Source organism: Etheostoma spectabile, chromosome 1, assembly GCF_008692095.1.
Source record: "Etheostoma spectabile isolate EspeVRDwgs_2016 chromosome 1, UIUC_Espe_1.0, whole genome shotgun sequence".
NCBI lineage: Eukaryota > Metazoa > Chordata > Actinopteri > Perciformes > Percidae > Etheostoma > Etheostoma spectabile.
The window spans coordinates 27,691,319-27,709,085 of record NC_045733.1 but is presented as its reverse complement, the minus strand read 5'-3'; the positions used below and the strand labels follow the sequence as shown (position 1 = coordinate 27,709,085).

The window sequence follows — 17,767 nt, the reverse complement described above, 5'->3', positions numbered from 1 at the left end:
GAATACCCTGAGGTGAGAAGTTAGAGACTCAGAGTGCAAGTATTTTTATGGTAATCTGCTAAAGAAACTGATTCAGGTTCATAATTGTATTTTGAGGTTGCACCAGAATAGGTTTACATGGTTTCATTTGTGTTTGTGTTTGGGTCTTTAGCTACAGAGTGAGACATCTCACTTCTATACTATCTTTGTTGGGAGTTGCACATGTCCAGTAGCTAGGTAAGATCACATCAGGTACGGAGCCCGCCTGGGGTCAGCGGAGGATTCATAATCCGTGCGCATCCATGCCTTCTGGAAAAAAGACATTTCATTTTTTTTTTATTAATTCTTATATGTTCATTTTTGTAAACATTGACTCACAAATACATGCTGTGAAACGAAATTAGATAAACATTTTAATTTGCAACTGTGTGCAGAAGAGTTTTGATGGTTTATTTAGTTGGTATTATTTACAAATTAGTACATCGGACCAGAGACTTTCTGTGAACCAGAAGAGTCATCTTGTCTCATGTTAAATCAACATGGCTCTGACCCAGCTGTTGAACAGCATAAATAGTTGCAACCATTTCTGTAGAATACAGTTATTAATCATTTTTCATTGAAGAATGACAGTGGCCCCTGGTGGACAATACTTGCAAGTGTGTATTTTACCTTAAACCCATCTTTCTTGCCTTAACATTTTTCTGTTGTATGTTTTATTTTAACATTCATCTTTCTATTGCATCCTTATTATTCCTAATTTATTCTTAAAGTCATTTCTCCAATTCAGAAAGTTTTCCCATTTTTCTTATGATAGTCTTCTTTTCTGGGTTGTTTTGTTGTCTTGTTGTCATTGTAAATGAGGGCTGGCCCTCAATGATTCCTCAAGTATAAAGAAAGGTTGAATGAATGAATGTTTTGTAACAACTTCAGACATCTGACAACTGTTCATTTTAACAATGCAGACATAATTACCCAAACACAAAGCACATCACCATCTATGCCAGTTCAGCCTTTGACAATATTGTAACATGTAATTATGAAATTGGTGCTCAGTAGTTAAAAAAAAAAAAAGTGGTTTAGTTTATTTTTTATAATCCAATTTGTTCCTCTTTCCTAACCTTTGGCCCTTGTACGTACATAGTATTCTGTTATTTTCCTCCCAAGCACTAGAACCAAACCGCTGATCCATGAGAACTCAGTGTATTATTACACAGTATGACTCAATTGTGCAATTGATTCAATCTGAGTGGAATCACTATTCTAAATATGCCACTGATAGCCTGACTGAACATTCAAGAATATAAAGAATAAGATACCAGAACCGTTGAGAATATATTTTTAAATTCTAAGTGGTCAAAGAAATACAACACACTCACTGTTACCAGTCGTTTACGTTGCAGAATACTTTTCTTGTTGGATTCTGGAAATGATACCTTCATTGTTGGCATTGTTTTACATCTCTCACACACACACTCACACACACTCACACACACTCACCACACACCCCACACACCAACACCCACACACACACACCCCACCCACACACAACACCCACACACACACACACACACACACACACACACACACACACACACACACACACACACACACACACACACACACACACACACACACACACACACACACACACACACACACACACACACACACACACACACACACACACACACACACACACACACACACGTTGAATTAAGATGAGACAAGATGAAGTTTGTGGTTCAATGTACTAATTTTTATTAAAGTGTCTTCCTGTACTGAAAAACTACACGTTCAAAATACCAACTACATGAACAAAAACAAAACTCATTGGCACACAGTTGGAAATTAAAATGGTTTATTTAAGTTAATTTCTCAGCATTTGTTTGTCAAGCATTGTTTACAAAAAGGAACATATAAGAAAAAGAATTATTTAAAAATGAAATGTCTTTTTCCCCAGAGGCACATAAATTAACACTTTTAAGGTATTAATGTTGTCACTTGAAGTGAAACAATGTAAATTTTATAAAAATGTTGTGTATGAAACATTTCATTTTTTTTTGGTTACGTGTTAATTCAACTGCTTAATACAAATCTTGATTGTGTATCTGTTGTATAAATGAGAAATCAGAGAGAGAGAAAGTAATAACTTTTTCATTGTTGTTGATCTGCAGTAATCAATGACATTGCAGCGTTGAGTTATTTATCGTGGGCAACCGATCAGCATTTGTCACTGCTGGCGACGGGGCTGAAGGGTTTTCCAGTGTCGGCCATGAAAGCTTCGATCTCCTCCACAGTGCGAGGGACGCAGGTCAGCAGCTCTATACCGTCTGCTGTCACGGCGATGTCGTCTTCAATCCGAACCTGCACACAGCAATGACACAGCAGTCAAACACGGTAGAATTAAAAGGAGGACACTGCCCATGAGAATTTATATGTTGAATCTGAGCTGGATCAGTCACTGAAAAATCTGCATTGACATAGTTTTTAACGGAACATTGGCCTTGACTACCATTTAGTTAAGGGTGAACATATCACAGTCCTCATTTATAATAATTTGCCAATTTAGTGGCTGAGATCAGACACAGTAAGTCCAACAGAACGGTTAAATAAAGACAGATTGTAGACAAATCCACAGTTTTACCATTTTATCTAAACTACTTATTTCAAAGTGAACATTAATAGTTATGACCTAAAGATCTAACAGTCCTGTTAGGGAAACCTCGCGAGCAGACTTACCCCGCCAAAGCCGCGAAAGCGAGCCAGCACTTGGTTGTTGATGAAGCAGCTCTGGGCGGGGTTGGCCAGGGCCTGGTCCAGCAGGTGGTTGATGAAGTATATGCCGGGCTCCACGGTGAGGACCATCCTCTCCTGCACCAGGCGGCCCATCCGAAGACTCTTCAGTCCAGGCTCATCAACACGTTCCACCCCCTGGACAACAATACAGTTCGTTAAAACCACAGCTACACAGTTATAACTGTAAAAATACTGTAAGACATCTGCAGCTCAGACTAAATGGAGGTTGCTACCTAAACACAGACACTGCTACAGGAAACATTTTTTAAGTGTTACAACTATTTTTTTTTGTGAATGAGTTCTTTAAACTGTTTCTCTGGCAGATTACCATAAAAAGATTTTTTATTGTCAGAGTTACAGAGTCCGCTGCCAAATGCAGTGAGCCCTGCTTCCCAGTACTACACACACACACACACTGACACCTTCTCAGCCCTTCCACTGGAGCTTCTGTCAGTTGTCAGAAGTGCGTAACTGTACCCAATCCTTCACCACATCCTGACACCGATTGTTCAGAGTTCAGACAACATTTTTACCTTCCTCTCTCTCCTGCCCTCATCTTGAACTTGTTCCTGCAGATTGGCCTCTTTTTCTTGTGCTCTCACTTCTCTGTGGAGGGTTTCTCCATTATTCATGACACATCAATATCGGAGTTACAGGAATGCGTTTTCTTCTGTTTGGAGACTTTGACTGTTACTAGCACTTAACGGTTGGTTGTGATGTGGGTCATCAGAATGTAAAAAGTAAAACATTTTTAACCTATTTTCCTATGTGTCTAAGTGACTAAGGGAAAAAAAACATCTTTGACAATTGTCCAGTATTAAGCACGATTGCTGCAGTCGGCAGTTAGCAAAACAAGCTATAATTTACGTCCAAAAAAGTTCTTGTTTTACCATTGACATGCTCAGAGTAATTTAAACATAAAAACATTCCTAAAATTGCCATAGCTAAACCCATCAGACTCCATGTAAATAAACAGTAATTTTTGGCATTGTAAAATACACTATATTCAAAGTCGATTTTCCACTATTACAACAATCACCACCCTAGGTTTGGTTGAAATTAGTCCACATCGACGACATTTCAGTTATAGATCAGGTGCCGCCGGATGTTCCAGTAAGATTTCACTCATTTATGCTGGATAGCCGTTGCCTTGGGCTTCCTTTGTGTTGGCATTTTAAACTCCGCTCACATTTATGAGGACTATGGTTAACTGCTCCTCAGATCTCTGTAGGGTAAATCCAGACAGCAAGCTAGACTTTCTGTCCGGTCTGAGTTTTCTGTTGCATTTAAATGTGCACATGTTCCACCAAAACAAGTTGTTCCCCGAGGCTGTTTTGCAGAAACACCGCTGCTGCGTCTGGTGCCACCCAAGACCGTTTGTAAAATAGGATTTACAGGGCTCCTTTCCATAATGGTGTCAGACACCTATAATAACAATATGAGCCTGTCAGTGGCAAAAGCAGCACTTTTAGTGGACAAACTTTACGATGCACATTTGGCCAATAGGATTACCGGTAGATTGCAGAAGTTACCCTTAAGTTTTCCTGTTCTCACCTCAGGGTATCCTCCCACATCGTGTACATCGATGCCCAGCAGGTGTCCCAGGCCGTGGGGCATGAAGACAGAGCCCATGTGGACCTTCAACATGTCCTCCACGTTGCCATTCAGGATGCCGATCTTCACAAGCTCCTCCAGGTGAACCCGGTCAGCCATGCGGTGCATGTCGGTCCACTTCACACCTTCGACACAAGCAGTTTTGTTAATGAAGAAAAGAAGTTTCTTTAACCTCAACTTTAAATTTAAGTATGGATGTTGATATTTTTTGAAGTGTACTCAATATTTAAAACTGACTAAAAGACAACCTGGTTTGATGGCAGCCATGACAGTGCGAGAGGATTTGAGGACGGCCTCATAGATGGCCCTCTGGTCTGGAGTAAACTTGCCGTTGGCTGGGAAGGAGCAGGTGATGTCTGAGGAGTAGCAGTAGTACTCTCCACCCATGTCGAACAGACTGCAGGCGACAAAACAGCAGAACGATTTCAGTCAAATGTTTTTTTTCAAAGTGCTTTGGGTTTCTGTCCTAAGTGAGTTTGAGTTGTTTATAATGCAACATAGATACACAGATAGCAAAAACACTAAAGTACACAACAGAAATAGAACAGTTACAATGCCTATGCTTAGTGGCACTTCAACAAACGGGAGAATATGTAGAGTTTGTGAGGGAGTTACCTCCCAGTTCCAGGAGGTGCGTGCATCTCAAAACAGCTGGAAGTTCAAAAGTGCTGAAAGCTACTCACCACATGTCTCCACCAGTAATTGTCTTGTCGTTCGGTGCACCAGCATGTCCGTAGTGGAGAGTGGAGGAATTATTGCCCCTGTTAAACAAAAACACAATATGTAAATTGAAAAGACATGAATAGTTAATAAATAAATACAGTACAAGTACAATAATTCCATTATATGTGAGTTATATAAAGCAACCATGAAAACTAAATTAAATACTGCACTGCAATACAGCATCAAAGGAATCCCAATCTATTAAATAGAAAACTCAGACAGGGCCTCTTTAAGGAATCACTGTGATACTACAATCAGGTCCTCACTGTTCATGTTCTTAATTTGAAAAGGAAATAGCTTGTATCCATTTACCACTAATCTGCAGGAAGTACTTACCACGCATGACCTTAATACAAAAGGCCACGGCATGATAAGCGGCAGTGCCTTGAAATTTTTTAACCATAATGATGTTGCTAGCTGACAGTAACCCTGCAACAAAGAGGAAATTGATGTTGCACTCTGTTTGCAGGCATGGCTTGGTTTGGCCAATAAGACTCCTTGGATACTGCAGGGTTCCCAATCTCTGCTTTGTTTACATGACATTTACACGTGTGACACGCATGACATTTACAAGCATCATTGTCTGATTTTCAGGTAAAAATGATGCCTTACGTTCCACAGATACAGGTGTACGAGGTGTGACGCATCCCTCCCTTGGTGTAGCAGTAGTGCTGGAACAGGCTGCAAAGAAGAAAAAAAGAAGCAGTCCTTCAGAGCAAAACCCCAGTGAGAAAAAGGAAACTAAATACTTTCAGCACAGCAGAGATCACAGAAAACAGTAATTTGTTGAAGGACATTCCCAGCCCATTTTCTGACTCCATGCTCTTTGAGAATTTATTCAGCACTCTGTCTTTAATCATCTCACGTTCACGCACATCAAACACTTGTATGGATCTGGACAGCATCGCAAAGCTGTGTATGATGAATAGAGAGAAGTATGTTTCCTGGTGCACACAGTAAAGCTGCACAGCTTGACTGCAACGGCTTACATGAGGAGAGAACTCAAAACACTGCCAAAATTTATCACACTACTTCCACAATGAGATCAACATTGTTGTTAATTTAATGAACATTGGAGATTTATTAAAGCTTTAGTGCGGAACTTTTTGATATTAATGAACGTCCGTTACATTCAAGTCATTGCCAAATGAGTCTCAGCTCCACACAACTCTCTCTGTATTTCTAAGTACGGCTATGTTCAGAAGATTGTGGCATCCGGTGACTTTCCCGCGCTTAAGTTAAGATAATTACCTCTTCTGAAGAGTCCTTAATGTTTTTTTTTAATCCTCCGTGTCCTCCTTGGCTATTAGTAACTGCGTGGTGGAGGGGTGGGGGTGCGAGCGGGATCCAGGACAGCTTGTATCACGTGGATGTATCATGTATACGCTCCAACAGTGTTGTTATCGTCGTCATTACTTAGAATTAGGCCTGCACAATTAATTGTTAGTAATACAATTTTTAAACTTTAGACAGGTGCTGTAGCGCCACCTCAAATACAATGAGCGTGACGGATGGCTGCTCTGGTGCCAAAGGATTTAAAAAAAAGACAGCTAAATATCTTATTAAATATACAAACAAAACTTACTAAATTACCATTCTCATCACGCAGTTTGTTTTGCTCCCAGCTTGACTTTAAAAAGCTACACGCAGCCAATTATGGGTTAGTTTCTCAGTTGAACAGTGTTTTTGGAGAATAAGAAATTCTAATTCCTTTCACTGTGACCAATACTTCCAATACGACGAAAACTAAGGTTGAATCTAGATTGATCTTCCATTTGACCATTATCCTGCTCCTGTAATAATCTGTCTGGTATTTCACAGGCTTTACTCATAAGCATACAGTAAGGGCAAAGCCAGTCTACGTCTCACACCCTATTACGCCCTTTTGTACCGAATTTGGTTGCAGTTCCACCAGAGTTACACTGGGGGTGATCACAGGCTAGTGCAAAACAGATGGTACTCTATAGAGCTAGACAGCTAAATTTGTCTCTTTCGCCATTGAGAAATCTCAGATTTGATTGCAGTTTTTGCAAGTTCAACATTGATTATTGGTCCAAAGTTGAATGAACGAGTACTTGTGTCCTTTTGATTTCTTACAGGTTGAGTCGTTCTTGCCCATAACACGCTAGCATTCTGCTTATGAATGCTAATTGGTCAGTAACTGACTGATTACAACCAGAGATCCCGCTTGATAACATCCAAAGCGGTGCCAGAATGTCTGAGTGAATATTTCGGCGTCTTTAAAATATTATCAAACCTCTTTCTAGCACGTGTTTACAGGGAGAGCGCAACCTGTCAGCTGTGTTGTCGATGCCTCGAGAGAACAAAGGAAGGGACTCAGAGCTTGTGGTAAAGCAATATCTCTGGCAGTACGATGTGTATGATGTCATTGACATTTTTAAAAGGCTTTTTAGAACAAAAAAGCGACTTAAAAAAATAAAATCAAACTCCCAGCAGTGTGTATTTTCTTAGCCCAACCTTCCGAATGCATTCAAATTACTAGACAAAAAAATTATATCCTGAGAAAAGTCAAAATTTTGAGGGGTATAGTTCTATAGAGTCCCATTCATTCTGCACTCGCCTCCGATCACCCCCAGTGGAACTCTGGTGGAACTGCAACCAGTGATTTAATGAGTACTGAGACCGTATCAGCATACTGTCTATGCAAATGAAAGTGACAGGAGCAGAGTTGCCATAAAGTTAATTGAAAATAAAATATGGGCTGGTTTAATCCCCACATATACTGTAAATATTACCATAGCTATAAAAGGAGTAGAAAGACATGGGCCTAACATGTCTGGCATGAACAAAGACGATCCGTTGACAAAGTGCACCACTTACCTCTCCATTTCATATTCTTTCTGTCCAGGTTTCACATGCTTCATGATCTACAGAGAAAAAGTGAGATTGCATGTGATTCAGATAAAACCGTTGCTGACTCTTTTGAAATTAATCTCAATCACGAAGCAAAGTAATTATAGTCGTTGGTGTGTAGCTGATTGGTGGCTCAAAACGCTTGACCCTCTGTACTTGGTACACCCAAAGTTCCTCCATGATATGGCATATAACACTTTTTAATGTAGATTCATTATTTGCCGTTTTACACAAAGTAGTCATAAAGAGTCAGTGAGAGTGTAGCCTATAGCACATAAGAGGACATATTCTGTTTTTTTACTGCACACCTACAAAGAAAGTTATAGCTGAAAATCTGCCAGATAGCATGCCTTTGGGGACTGATGGGTAAAGAAAATACCTCTAAAAACGACCACTGATCAAACTCATAACAATGAGGAAAGAGAAAGAAAGCCATATTGAACGCCCATGGTGAGTGACTTCAGAGGACAGATAACATTGAGAGGTTAACTGTTCCTCAACCCCTGAAGAGGTTATTCATGGTGTTTAAGTGAAATCCTGTGCAGAAGTAAAATATTGCTTTAATGGGAGAGCTTATTGGTCAAAGGCTATCTCTGTTAACGGCTGGCCTCTGAGCTACTGGAAGAAGTTAAAATCGATAGCGTTTAAACAGTTTATAGCCTTAGAGGATCCTGACATCTTGGATCCGTTGGGCGGGTTTTAAACTCAATAAGCTGCTTGATACTTCCATACTTTGGCCCTTTATCTTTATGCTCTGAACATGTCTTTTCCTTCTGTTCCTTTCTTTTATTGTGTGAAAACTTGAAACTTACCAATTTGAGCACCCTTGCAGATGCACTGTCTGTCCGAGAAGTATCTTACCATTTTATGGGCTTCACTGGAAATCCTGTTGGTGTAGCGCAGGACTTCCAGCTCCATATCAGTCTTAATCAGACGGCTGCAGACACAAGAAGTTCTGATCGGTATGCTGATAGTTTATCAAATGTACAGCAAACAAATATATACAGAATTCAACTCTGACATTGAGCTGAAGGAAGAAATCCATCTTTTTTTATATACACTGCTAATACAGTGACTGATGTAGAGAACAACTGTCGAGCAGATGGTCCTCCATCTTTCCCAGGAACATTGTATAGAAATGAGACCTTTGTCGTTTCTTGAAATTCCAGTGGGAAACTGCTATAATCTACTTTTGCAGGTCTGCTGAAAATGTTTCAAACCTCAATAAAAATGTATTACAGTCTGTGATTTAAACCAAAGTACTATATTAGAACTGAAGCCTCGTTGCCTGGTGATCTCACAATTTCTCATTCATTTGTGTTAGGAAATCAGTAGCTGCACTTTGGGTGGCTTGATACAGGAGAGTTTTCTACAATAATATTACCGGAGAAATAGCACAAGGCGTGGTTACACTAATGCAAGTTTAAAAAAAAAAAATCCCATTAAAGAGAGCAATGTGAGCTCCTCAGAGAAAAGGAAGCAGAGGGGTTCAATCAAGTCTTCTCCCAGGAGGTGTGCCTGAACTCATTCCTCTATTTCAGAAAATGTCAATTCATCTGAAGGGTGGCAATCTTCAATGCCAAGGACGACCAGGCAAGCACGAAGTCCATCATCGTGCGGACTGGCTTCTCACTCTGCAAGGGAAAAAACAAGCCCAAGACAGGCTCCGGTTCCTGATTACAGGCACACAATTACCTGACTGGGCAGCTGCAGGTTTGTCAGTTAAAAGAAAAATCTGTCTGAAGAAATGTTTAGGTAATTAAGGAAGAGTTGCCAGTACAGTCTCAATACTCATCTTGATTAGGCTTTCGGAATACTATTATAACATGTATTTTAATACTTACCATTCCACAATGAGGGTGTAAAAGGGTGTGTTTTCACTTGGAAGCTGATAAAAAAAGGAACAAGAAATGAACATTATGAACATAAATGAAGCTTGGGCCAAAGTTCATTGACGAGGATCTCTTCCTCAAGTTCTGCCTTTATTCTTCATGAGTACATGTCTGTATTTCTTCTCAGTCACTTCCTTTCCATCGCTGTCAAAATCCCTGCATTACCAATACCGACATCACCATACTTGACCAATGACCTTTTGACCGTGTTTCTCAAGCCAATCACTTCCAAGAAGCTTTTCTTTAAATGCGTAGTTGTTCAGACTACTAACCCCCTCCTCCCCATCACCACCATCACTCCCAGAAAGATTCCATCAGACATCCTACCCCTAAGGGAGGAGCTTCATCGATGGAGTCTTATTAACTAAATCTGAATTAACATTTTTATACACTTCACATCAAATGCAATTTAATGCAAATTATTCTAATAACTTTAAAATAAGTATACAAGACTCCTTTTTATTAAAGCGGTCAAGGTCAGAGTGTAGAATAAAAAAGGGGTGTAATGTATGGGGTTTAAAAAAACCACACAGTAACAGTAAAATTGATAACAAACAGAAGCAAGATGCTTTGCTAAATTCAGTTATAATTGAATTTGGTTAATTAGCAAAAATGTGTATGCATGACAGTCTGTATCCTTGGTTATAAAACCAAAACAAAGAACAAAACCCTCCCAATCAAAGTATCATTATGCCCATGCAAAGTGGTGCCAATTAAACATACGACTAATTCCTTCAAAGGAGGCTTCACGGCAGATGCTCCACTATCAGTATTCTGACCTGCTGGTGGAGAAAAACACAAAAACAAAAGAAACACCACCAAGTGCATACAACAGGACATTCAACTGGTTATCAGCGCCAATGACTATTCTAATGACAGATGGACAATCATCATAGAATTGGTTGAAGGAGTTTAGATGTATTTCTCCCACTGCACTTTGTAAGCAGTTGGTAAATTTAATAAATCAGGTTTTTAAAAGTGGACAATGTTTAAAATTCAGATATTCTGAATAGACAGCATATATTCTGTGGCAACATTTAACAGCTTACACACAGACAAAATTAAAAGGATATTTTTTATGTTTAATATGACGAGTGAAGTGGCAGCTAGCATCAGGAAGGGTGAGGCAGATGAGCTGGGACCTTTCACAGAATACCACGCTTAAAGGTGGTTCAGTAAACTACTCCCACATGAAGAATTCAGATGTCATAATAAATGCATATATCAGGTAATCCGGTAGGAATGAGGGATGCACTATTGTAACTGCACTCTACGATACGGAGAAACCAACAGCATAACAGTGTTAGGAGCACTGCTGGTGTCAGGTGGACAGGACATCAACAATCTGCAAGGAAGCAGACATGGGTTAATTAGAAGACTGAGACACACACACACACACACACACACACACACACACACACACACACACACACACACACACAACACCCACACACACACACACACACACACACACACACACACACACACACACACACACAGCAGAGACACGTTTCCTTCTGCTCTCAGTCTGCAGAATAAAGGTCACTCTGGCTGACGTCGCCGTGGCTACGTGGTCTCTCTGGTACTCAGCAGCACGCTGAATGACAAACCTCAAGCGACTTTATAACTCCTCTACCAACAGCCTAAATGTCAGATAACAGTTACCTGATTCAGTGCTCAGAGACACTGGGGATATTTGAGCATTGTTAGTAGAATTAATACCACTAAAAGTGACTTCCCTAAAATATTCACAGCAGAAAAAGCCCTCCCAAACACCTAAAATCCTCATTACGAGACATTGGAAAAATTGCTCTCATGCTTAAAAAGTTGTATACGCTATCATTGTCAGTTAAACAGCGATTCAATGAGTCAATGATTAGCTGCAATAATTAATTCAACCTGTAAAAAACAAGAGATTGCCACAACCTTTTTTATCAGTAATAAATCTGACTTTTCATTTCCATTTGAAAGAAAATATCTCACTAGAAGACATTTGAGTTTTAAATGAATTTAATGCATGAATAAAATGTCTGTGTGCAGTAGTTGTAAGACGCTTGAGTAAAACACATTTGTCAGTCTGGTTTAGTCAGACAGAAGAACTCTAAGGATTGCAAAGCAATGAGGACTTTCCTGAAATATAACAAAAAACAATATGAACACTCCTGTGGGGGGTGTTTTTAAATTAAAAGAGCTTATTTACAGCCAAACAAATAGGTTTAAGAAGGCAAATGTGACTCACTGCAGTAACATAGAATTGTCTTAAAATATCATCACAGATCCAAAAAATATAAAGAAAATTTGCCAACAATAACTAAAGTAAACACAAGCCAGATACTTAAAAAATAAATAAATGAAAAAACACATTCATTCACATTTTGTTCTCCCCAAACTGCTTCATTCAACAATCTAAGGAGAGATGTTTGGATGTTAAGCAAGGCATATCTGATAAAAGAGTGTGTGTCCAACAACACCTTCCATGTTATATAAAAACTGCTCCGATCAAAAATAAATATTGTTCTCTTTTTCTGTAAGCAGCATTATTAATGGAACACAGGCGACTGTTGTGTTGGTCTGAGGAGATGACAGTATTATTTAAACAAATGCAGAGGCAGTTATTATATGATTTAATGGTTTCTAATAATACACTCCAGTGTTGAGAGCTGCTATAGCTACATTGAAGACTTGGCTGTTAATTGCAGTGATAATTGGCATCCTAACCTGTGACTCGGAAATCTAACACCTGCAGGCAGGTGCAGAGATGTAAAAATAGGATGAGGCATCAAAAGGTTACTGTGCAAGTATAGAAATTAGTATTAAATTAAATGGGATCATCTCATACGCCAGTGAAAGCTGTTATATTTTAGTCTGATTTTATTATTTTGATACGTCAACAGGCACACCTCCAAAATAGCTCTCAAGCTGTCAAGGCTGTGAATCTGCTGTCAACACCGATACACATGACCAACTTTTCCCAAAATAAGCAATTACAGACAGTCTGAACAGGACTGTATTGTTTAAACTAGACTGAAATCAAGCTGTGGGTTTAAAAATAAAATCAAATGACAAAAATCCCCAGAGAATTCTGGTGGTGGATCTTTGTGCACAAATTAGTTATCAATATGTTAATAGCCTATGATGTCATGAACTGCATTCTGTGTACTAAAAATATATGCAATGACACTTTCTACTAGAAGGTCCTAGTACAGAATTAATATTGGGTCAACTATCTGGCGCCACCGATAGCTTTGCCAGGAGGTTCAAATGAGAGAACAACAATTTTCACCTTTAAAAAAAACAGTCTACGGTGGCACTAATGTCCTTTGTGGTAACTATATGAAAGGTGAGGGAACATCAAGGCTCAGTTACTGCACAGAAATCCATTTATACACACAAACACAGACACACACACACACACTTACATCACAGGCGTATTGCACCTCATCAACAGCATACTTCGCCTTGAAGTGCTCTTTAGGAAAGATCCTGTCAACAGATGCAAAAGAACAGTATGGTCAACCAACACAAAGACTTACACTCATTAGACATTTTAAGAAGTTAATCTCTACAAACATAACAGACGGGTTATGTTACAGTTCTGCCAGACACTAGCAGAACTGAAGTAGGACAACAGATTAAAAAGGGAGAGAGCAAAGCTAATGGACCCGGTAGAGTTAAAGGTTGATCATGTCACTCCTAAATTTGGAAAAGGATCTCTTTTATACATGTCAGATGACAAAAGATGCTTTGGAGGTTTATAGATCAGGGAAGTGCAAACATGTGACATGGTCAAGAGTCAGGAACAGGCTCTATTAAAATCATTATGTCCCATGGTTTCTCTGGTTTATTACCATACACACAAGCACTAGGGAGTCTGCAACACTTCTTATAATCCACATCCTGTTCTCATGAACTTAACCTAGCACAGCAATCAGTGTTGTCAAGTTTTTGAAGAAAGCAGCAACATGTGTTAAATAGTCTTCATCAGTGAGTTTAAGCCAATTTCAAAGTAGTAAGACGATTAATAATTTTAAAAATGAGTAATTAATAAAAAAAATATGAATAGATGCAACTTGTTTGAGCAATTTAGTCTTCAGTTCCTACGCATGTGTAGCCTGTGAACTTGAATCACCGCAGCAGGCTTTGGTATCAGTATCGTCTAACATGTCTGACAAAAGTCTACATCTTAAATGCTTCTTGGTGGCGTTTACAATAAATTAAAAAATATATACAAACACTCCTATAAAAACATGTTTATACTGGGTGTAAAAGATGTAACTGTAGCACATGACTTTGTCAACCCTTTCTTCAAGTTACAGCTCATAGCTGCAGACCCGCTGGTGATGACTGTTGGCCATGTACACCGCTCTTTGAAGATTAGTGTGACTTACTCTCCCATCCAAGTAGCATAGCTTTCAGGCAGTTTGGGAACAAAAAGGATGGATTTCCCTGAGTCCACATCAATGGCGCCATAACAGTCAGGCTCAGTTACTCCAAAAGCCCAGTGGAAGAAAGACTCCTGCAGAATTGAAAGAATCAGCCAGAACATTAGTGAGGGAGATTATAACGGTCAGCTAGAAGAGAAGGTTACTTCCAGTCAGATTACATTACAAAATGTCCTTGCTAAGACCAGTTCACAGAGGTGAATACAGAGCTCAACAATGAAACAAACGTTCAATGTGCTCTTTGATTTTTGTCAAAATCCAATTAAAGTCACAAGCTTAGATGAGAGTGTTGGAAAAAAATTAGATCATGAACACAAGTGATTTCTCTGCAGAGTGGCTGGCCTACATATTTTTGACAGAACGAGAAGATGAACATTGCTAGAGAAGCCAAGAACTGAACTTCACTCCAGGCAGCACGGTGGCTCAGAAGTTAGCACTTCTGCCTCACAGCAAAAGGTCCTGGGTTCAAATCCAGCTTGTTCCGGGTCGGCCTGTGTGGAGTTTGTATGTTCTCCCCGTGTTTGTGTGGGTTTCCTTTGGGTGCTCCAGTTTCTTCCCACCATGAAAACATGCATACTAGCACTACAGTTGAAAATTAGCTGACTGACTAACACTGCCACATTTACAGAAATGTTGATTAATGTGCATTGTCCTAATAAAATAAATAGATCTAATTTGCAAGTAGCCAGGTGAGGTTTTTGTTGCACCTTGATAGAATATCTTTCGGGAGAGGGGATTGACACAGGATATACCGAGGGACTTAAACTCACTGCTGGCTCGGGGATCATAGATGGATAAATGCATGCAATACCTTGCCCCCTCCTCGGCCTTAGTTTAGCCAACTAGAGAATACTTACCTGTCTGAAAAGGACGTCTGTGTCTGTGCAGTACCTCTGCTTCTGCTCTCCACCCTGCAGCACCACCACCGACTGTCTGACCACTCCGTCTTTGGCTTTCAGTCCATTGCACAGCCGTCGACGGTTCTCAGCAAACAGAGCAGCAGACACCCTCAGGGTGTCTTTACCCAGCCAGTAGACAGGTCTGAGAGGACAGGGAGACAGAAGATAGGATGGCGTACTGGTTAGAGAGACTGGCTCAACTGAAGGACACTGGATCAAGATTAGAATTGTCATAAATTGAACACGCCTAAATACGGGAATAACTTATTTTTTCCCCACCCTGTCCCCACCTTCACTCAACTCTTTTTCTGATGTCGTAATGCTAACATGCATTTCTTTTCAATAATCTGCCTATCTTTCCCTGAAAATTTTTAATCATAGCTTAGATAGGAAACTCTATGAGCAATTATCTACATCTTACATCTTATACAGAAAAAATGTTTATTTACTGAGCAAAGAGAGGGGATCAGTTGTGTTTTCAGTTCTCTCTGGAGGTAATCCTCAGGATTTGGTCAGTACATTTCAGCCTGAGGAGGTGGGTGAACCAGAGTGCAGCCTGTCTTCAGAAAGAGTTAAGATATAGATATAGACAGACATTGTTGTGATTGATAGGTCTTGGTTCTAAATCTCTGTCCCTGGCCATGGCTTTGGTGATAAGATAACCAACATTAGGTAGCTGATTCAGCCTGGAATATACCAAAGGTCAATTCCTAACCTCAGATTTTTTTATGGCTCAACACATTTTTTTATCATTCACTGCTGGCTGAGTAAACAGGTGTAACTGTATCGGTTAGGGTTGGGGGGAAAGGGAGAAAAAAATAAATAAATAAATAAAAAAATCGATACAGCATAGTTTTGCCACCGAATATATCGCGATTCTATGCTGTATCGATTTTTTTTTTCTCCCTTTCCCCCCAACCCTAACCAATAAAGTTACACCTGTTTACTCAGCCAGCAGTGAATGATAAAAAAAAATGTTGAGCCATAAAAAACTATGAGGTTAGGAATTGACCTTTGGTACATTCCAGGCTGAATCGATACAGCATAGTATCGCGATATATTCGGTGGCAATACTGTATCGATACACAGGCACTTAGTATCAATCTTTTATTATACATGTGTTGGTCATTTTGTCTGCTTGACAATCCCATTTTGCAGCAATAAAATTGAAGTGATATGAACAAACAGAGAAATGTGTCTTTTTAGATGAAACAGATGTTGACAAAGTTTCCTTTTGGGGCCATCATTTGAAATTGGGAAAAATTTGAAGTTGGAATAAAGGTAATAAATTACAATATATCGCAGAATATTGCAATATGTTTAAAATCCCAATAATATTGTATCGTGGCATAAGTATCGTGATGATATCGTATCGGGAGGTGTCTGGTGATTCCCACCCCTAGTATCTGTGAGGACAGATCAGCCTCCGTGAGGTGGTAAATGATGTTTTTATTAAACAGAAGCATGTACTGCACTACAAGCAAACTACCCTGCTGGGTAATTGCCTGGACACACACACACACACACACACACACACACACACACACACACACACACACACACACACACACCCACACACACACCCCTTGTGAATTATTTACATTTCTTTCTAGGGTTGTGTCAGTGAGGTAAATTATGTTCATTTTTGAGGAAAGAGTTTTTGGTGTTGCCATTGATTGACAGTATGTCACAAGGTCTACCTGATTGGTTCCAACCTCTGGCAGAGATCACCTTATTACTGCTGATTGCTGACAACTTTATGATTACCACAGCACATTCTTGTACGGTTTTATCTAATGATAAGGTGTCTGCCAGGGTTGTGTCCTGATCACCAGATGATTAAGTTTCTTCATCACTAGATCATTAGTTAAGGATTGGAGCATACTTCAACAACAGTCTAGGAGAAAACAAAACATAAATATACTTTTGACTTTTAATCCATTACCATTCAAAACGTGTTCTTTTTTTGGTATACTGTTATGTAAAATCTCTCCTCCAATATCAATATTGTAGAACGTTCTGCACTACATCCTTATGAAACTGAACTTTAAAACATTTTGGTTGGTTAAGCGGGGACAGACAGTGAAGTAACAGCACATCTGCTGACAACAGCTTTTTGTCATATCAGACGAGCTCGCGAGTTTAGCAAAGTAACATAATAATACTCATAGTGATATTCATGTTTAGTAACACCTTTATGGCGGTAAAAGCTAACGGACCTCTAAAAGAAATACGTTTTCTAGTCAGAAAGCTCAACTTACTGTGGTCGTGCTGCAGCCATGTTGCTACGCTACTCCAGACTGTAAGACTGAAAGCAGTCACGTGACTTTTGCACGGCTCCGGCGCTGATCAGCTGACGTCTATTGCGCTGCGTTCAAGTCTTGAGGAAATTCCCCCTTCAACAGTGAAGTTTCATTTAGAGGCTTTTGAGGTACTATTGTATCAACTTCAACTCTCGATTACAAAGTGATGTAGTCAATAAGAGAAAACAACATCAAATACATTAAAAATCTATCTATCTATCTATCTATCTATCTATCTATCTATC

General features: G+C 39.5%; 1 protein-coding gene across 1 annotated transcript; it reads right to left on the bottom strand.

Annotated features, from left to right (window-relative positions):
* Nucleotides 1–1,815: 1,815 nt before the first annotated feature.
* Nucleotides 1,816–17,590, bottom strand: pepd (peptidase D). The gene is given in 17 exon segments (XM_032514243.1): nucleotides 1,816–2,343; nucleotides 2,719–2,910; nucleotides 4,330–4,514; nucleotides 4,638–4,786; nucleotides 5,073–5,150; nucleotides 5,725–5,793; nucleotides 7,954–8,000; nucleotides 8,848–8,923; nucleotides 9,831–9,866; nucleotides 10,598–10,637; nucleotides 10,640–10,660; nucleotides 11,170–11,205; nucleotides 11,208–11,223; nucleotides 13,298–13,361; nucleotides 14,267–14,394; nucleotides 15,178–15,361; nucleotides 17,481–17,590. Coding segments are annotated over 17 exon segments (1,485 nt in total). The 5' UTR covers nucleotides 17,501–17,590; the 3' UTR covers nucleotides 1,816–2,199.
* Between the last annotated feature and the right edge of the window lie 177 nt (nucleotides 17,591–17,767).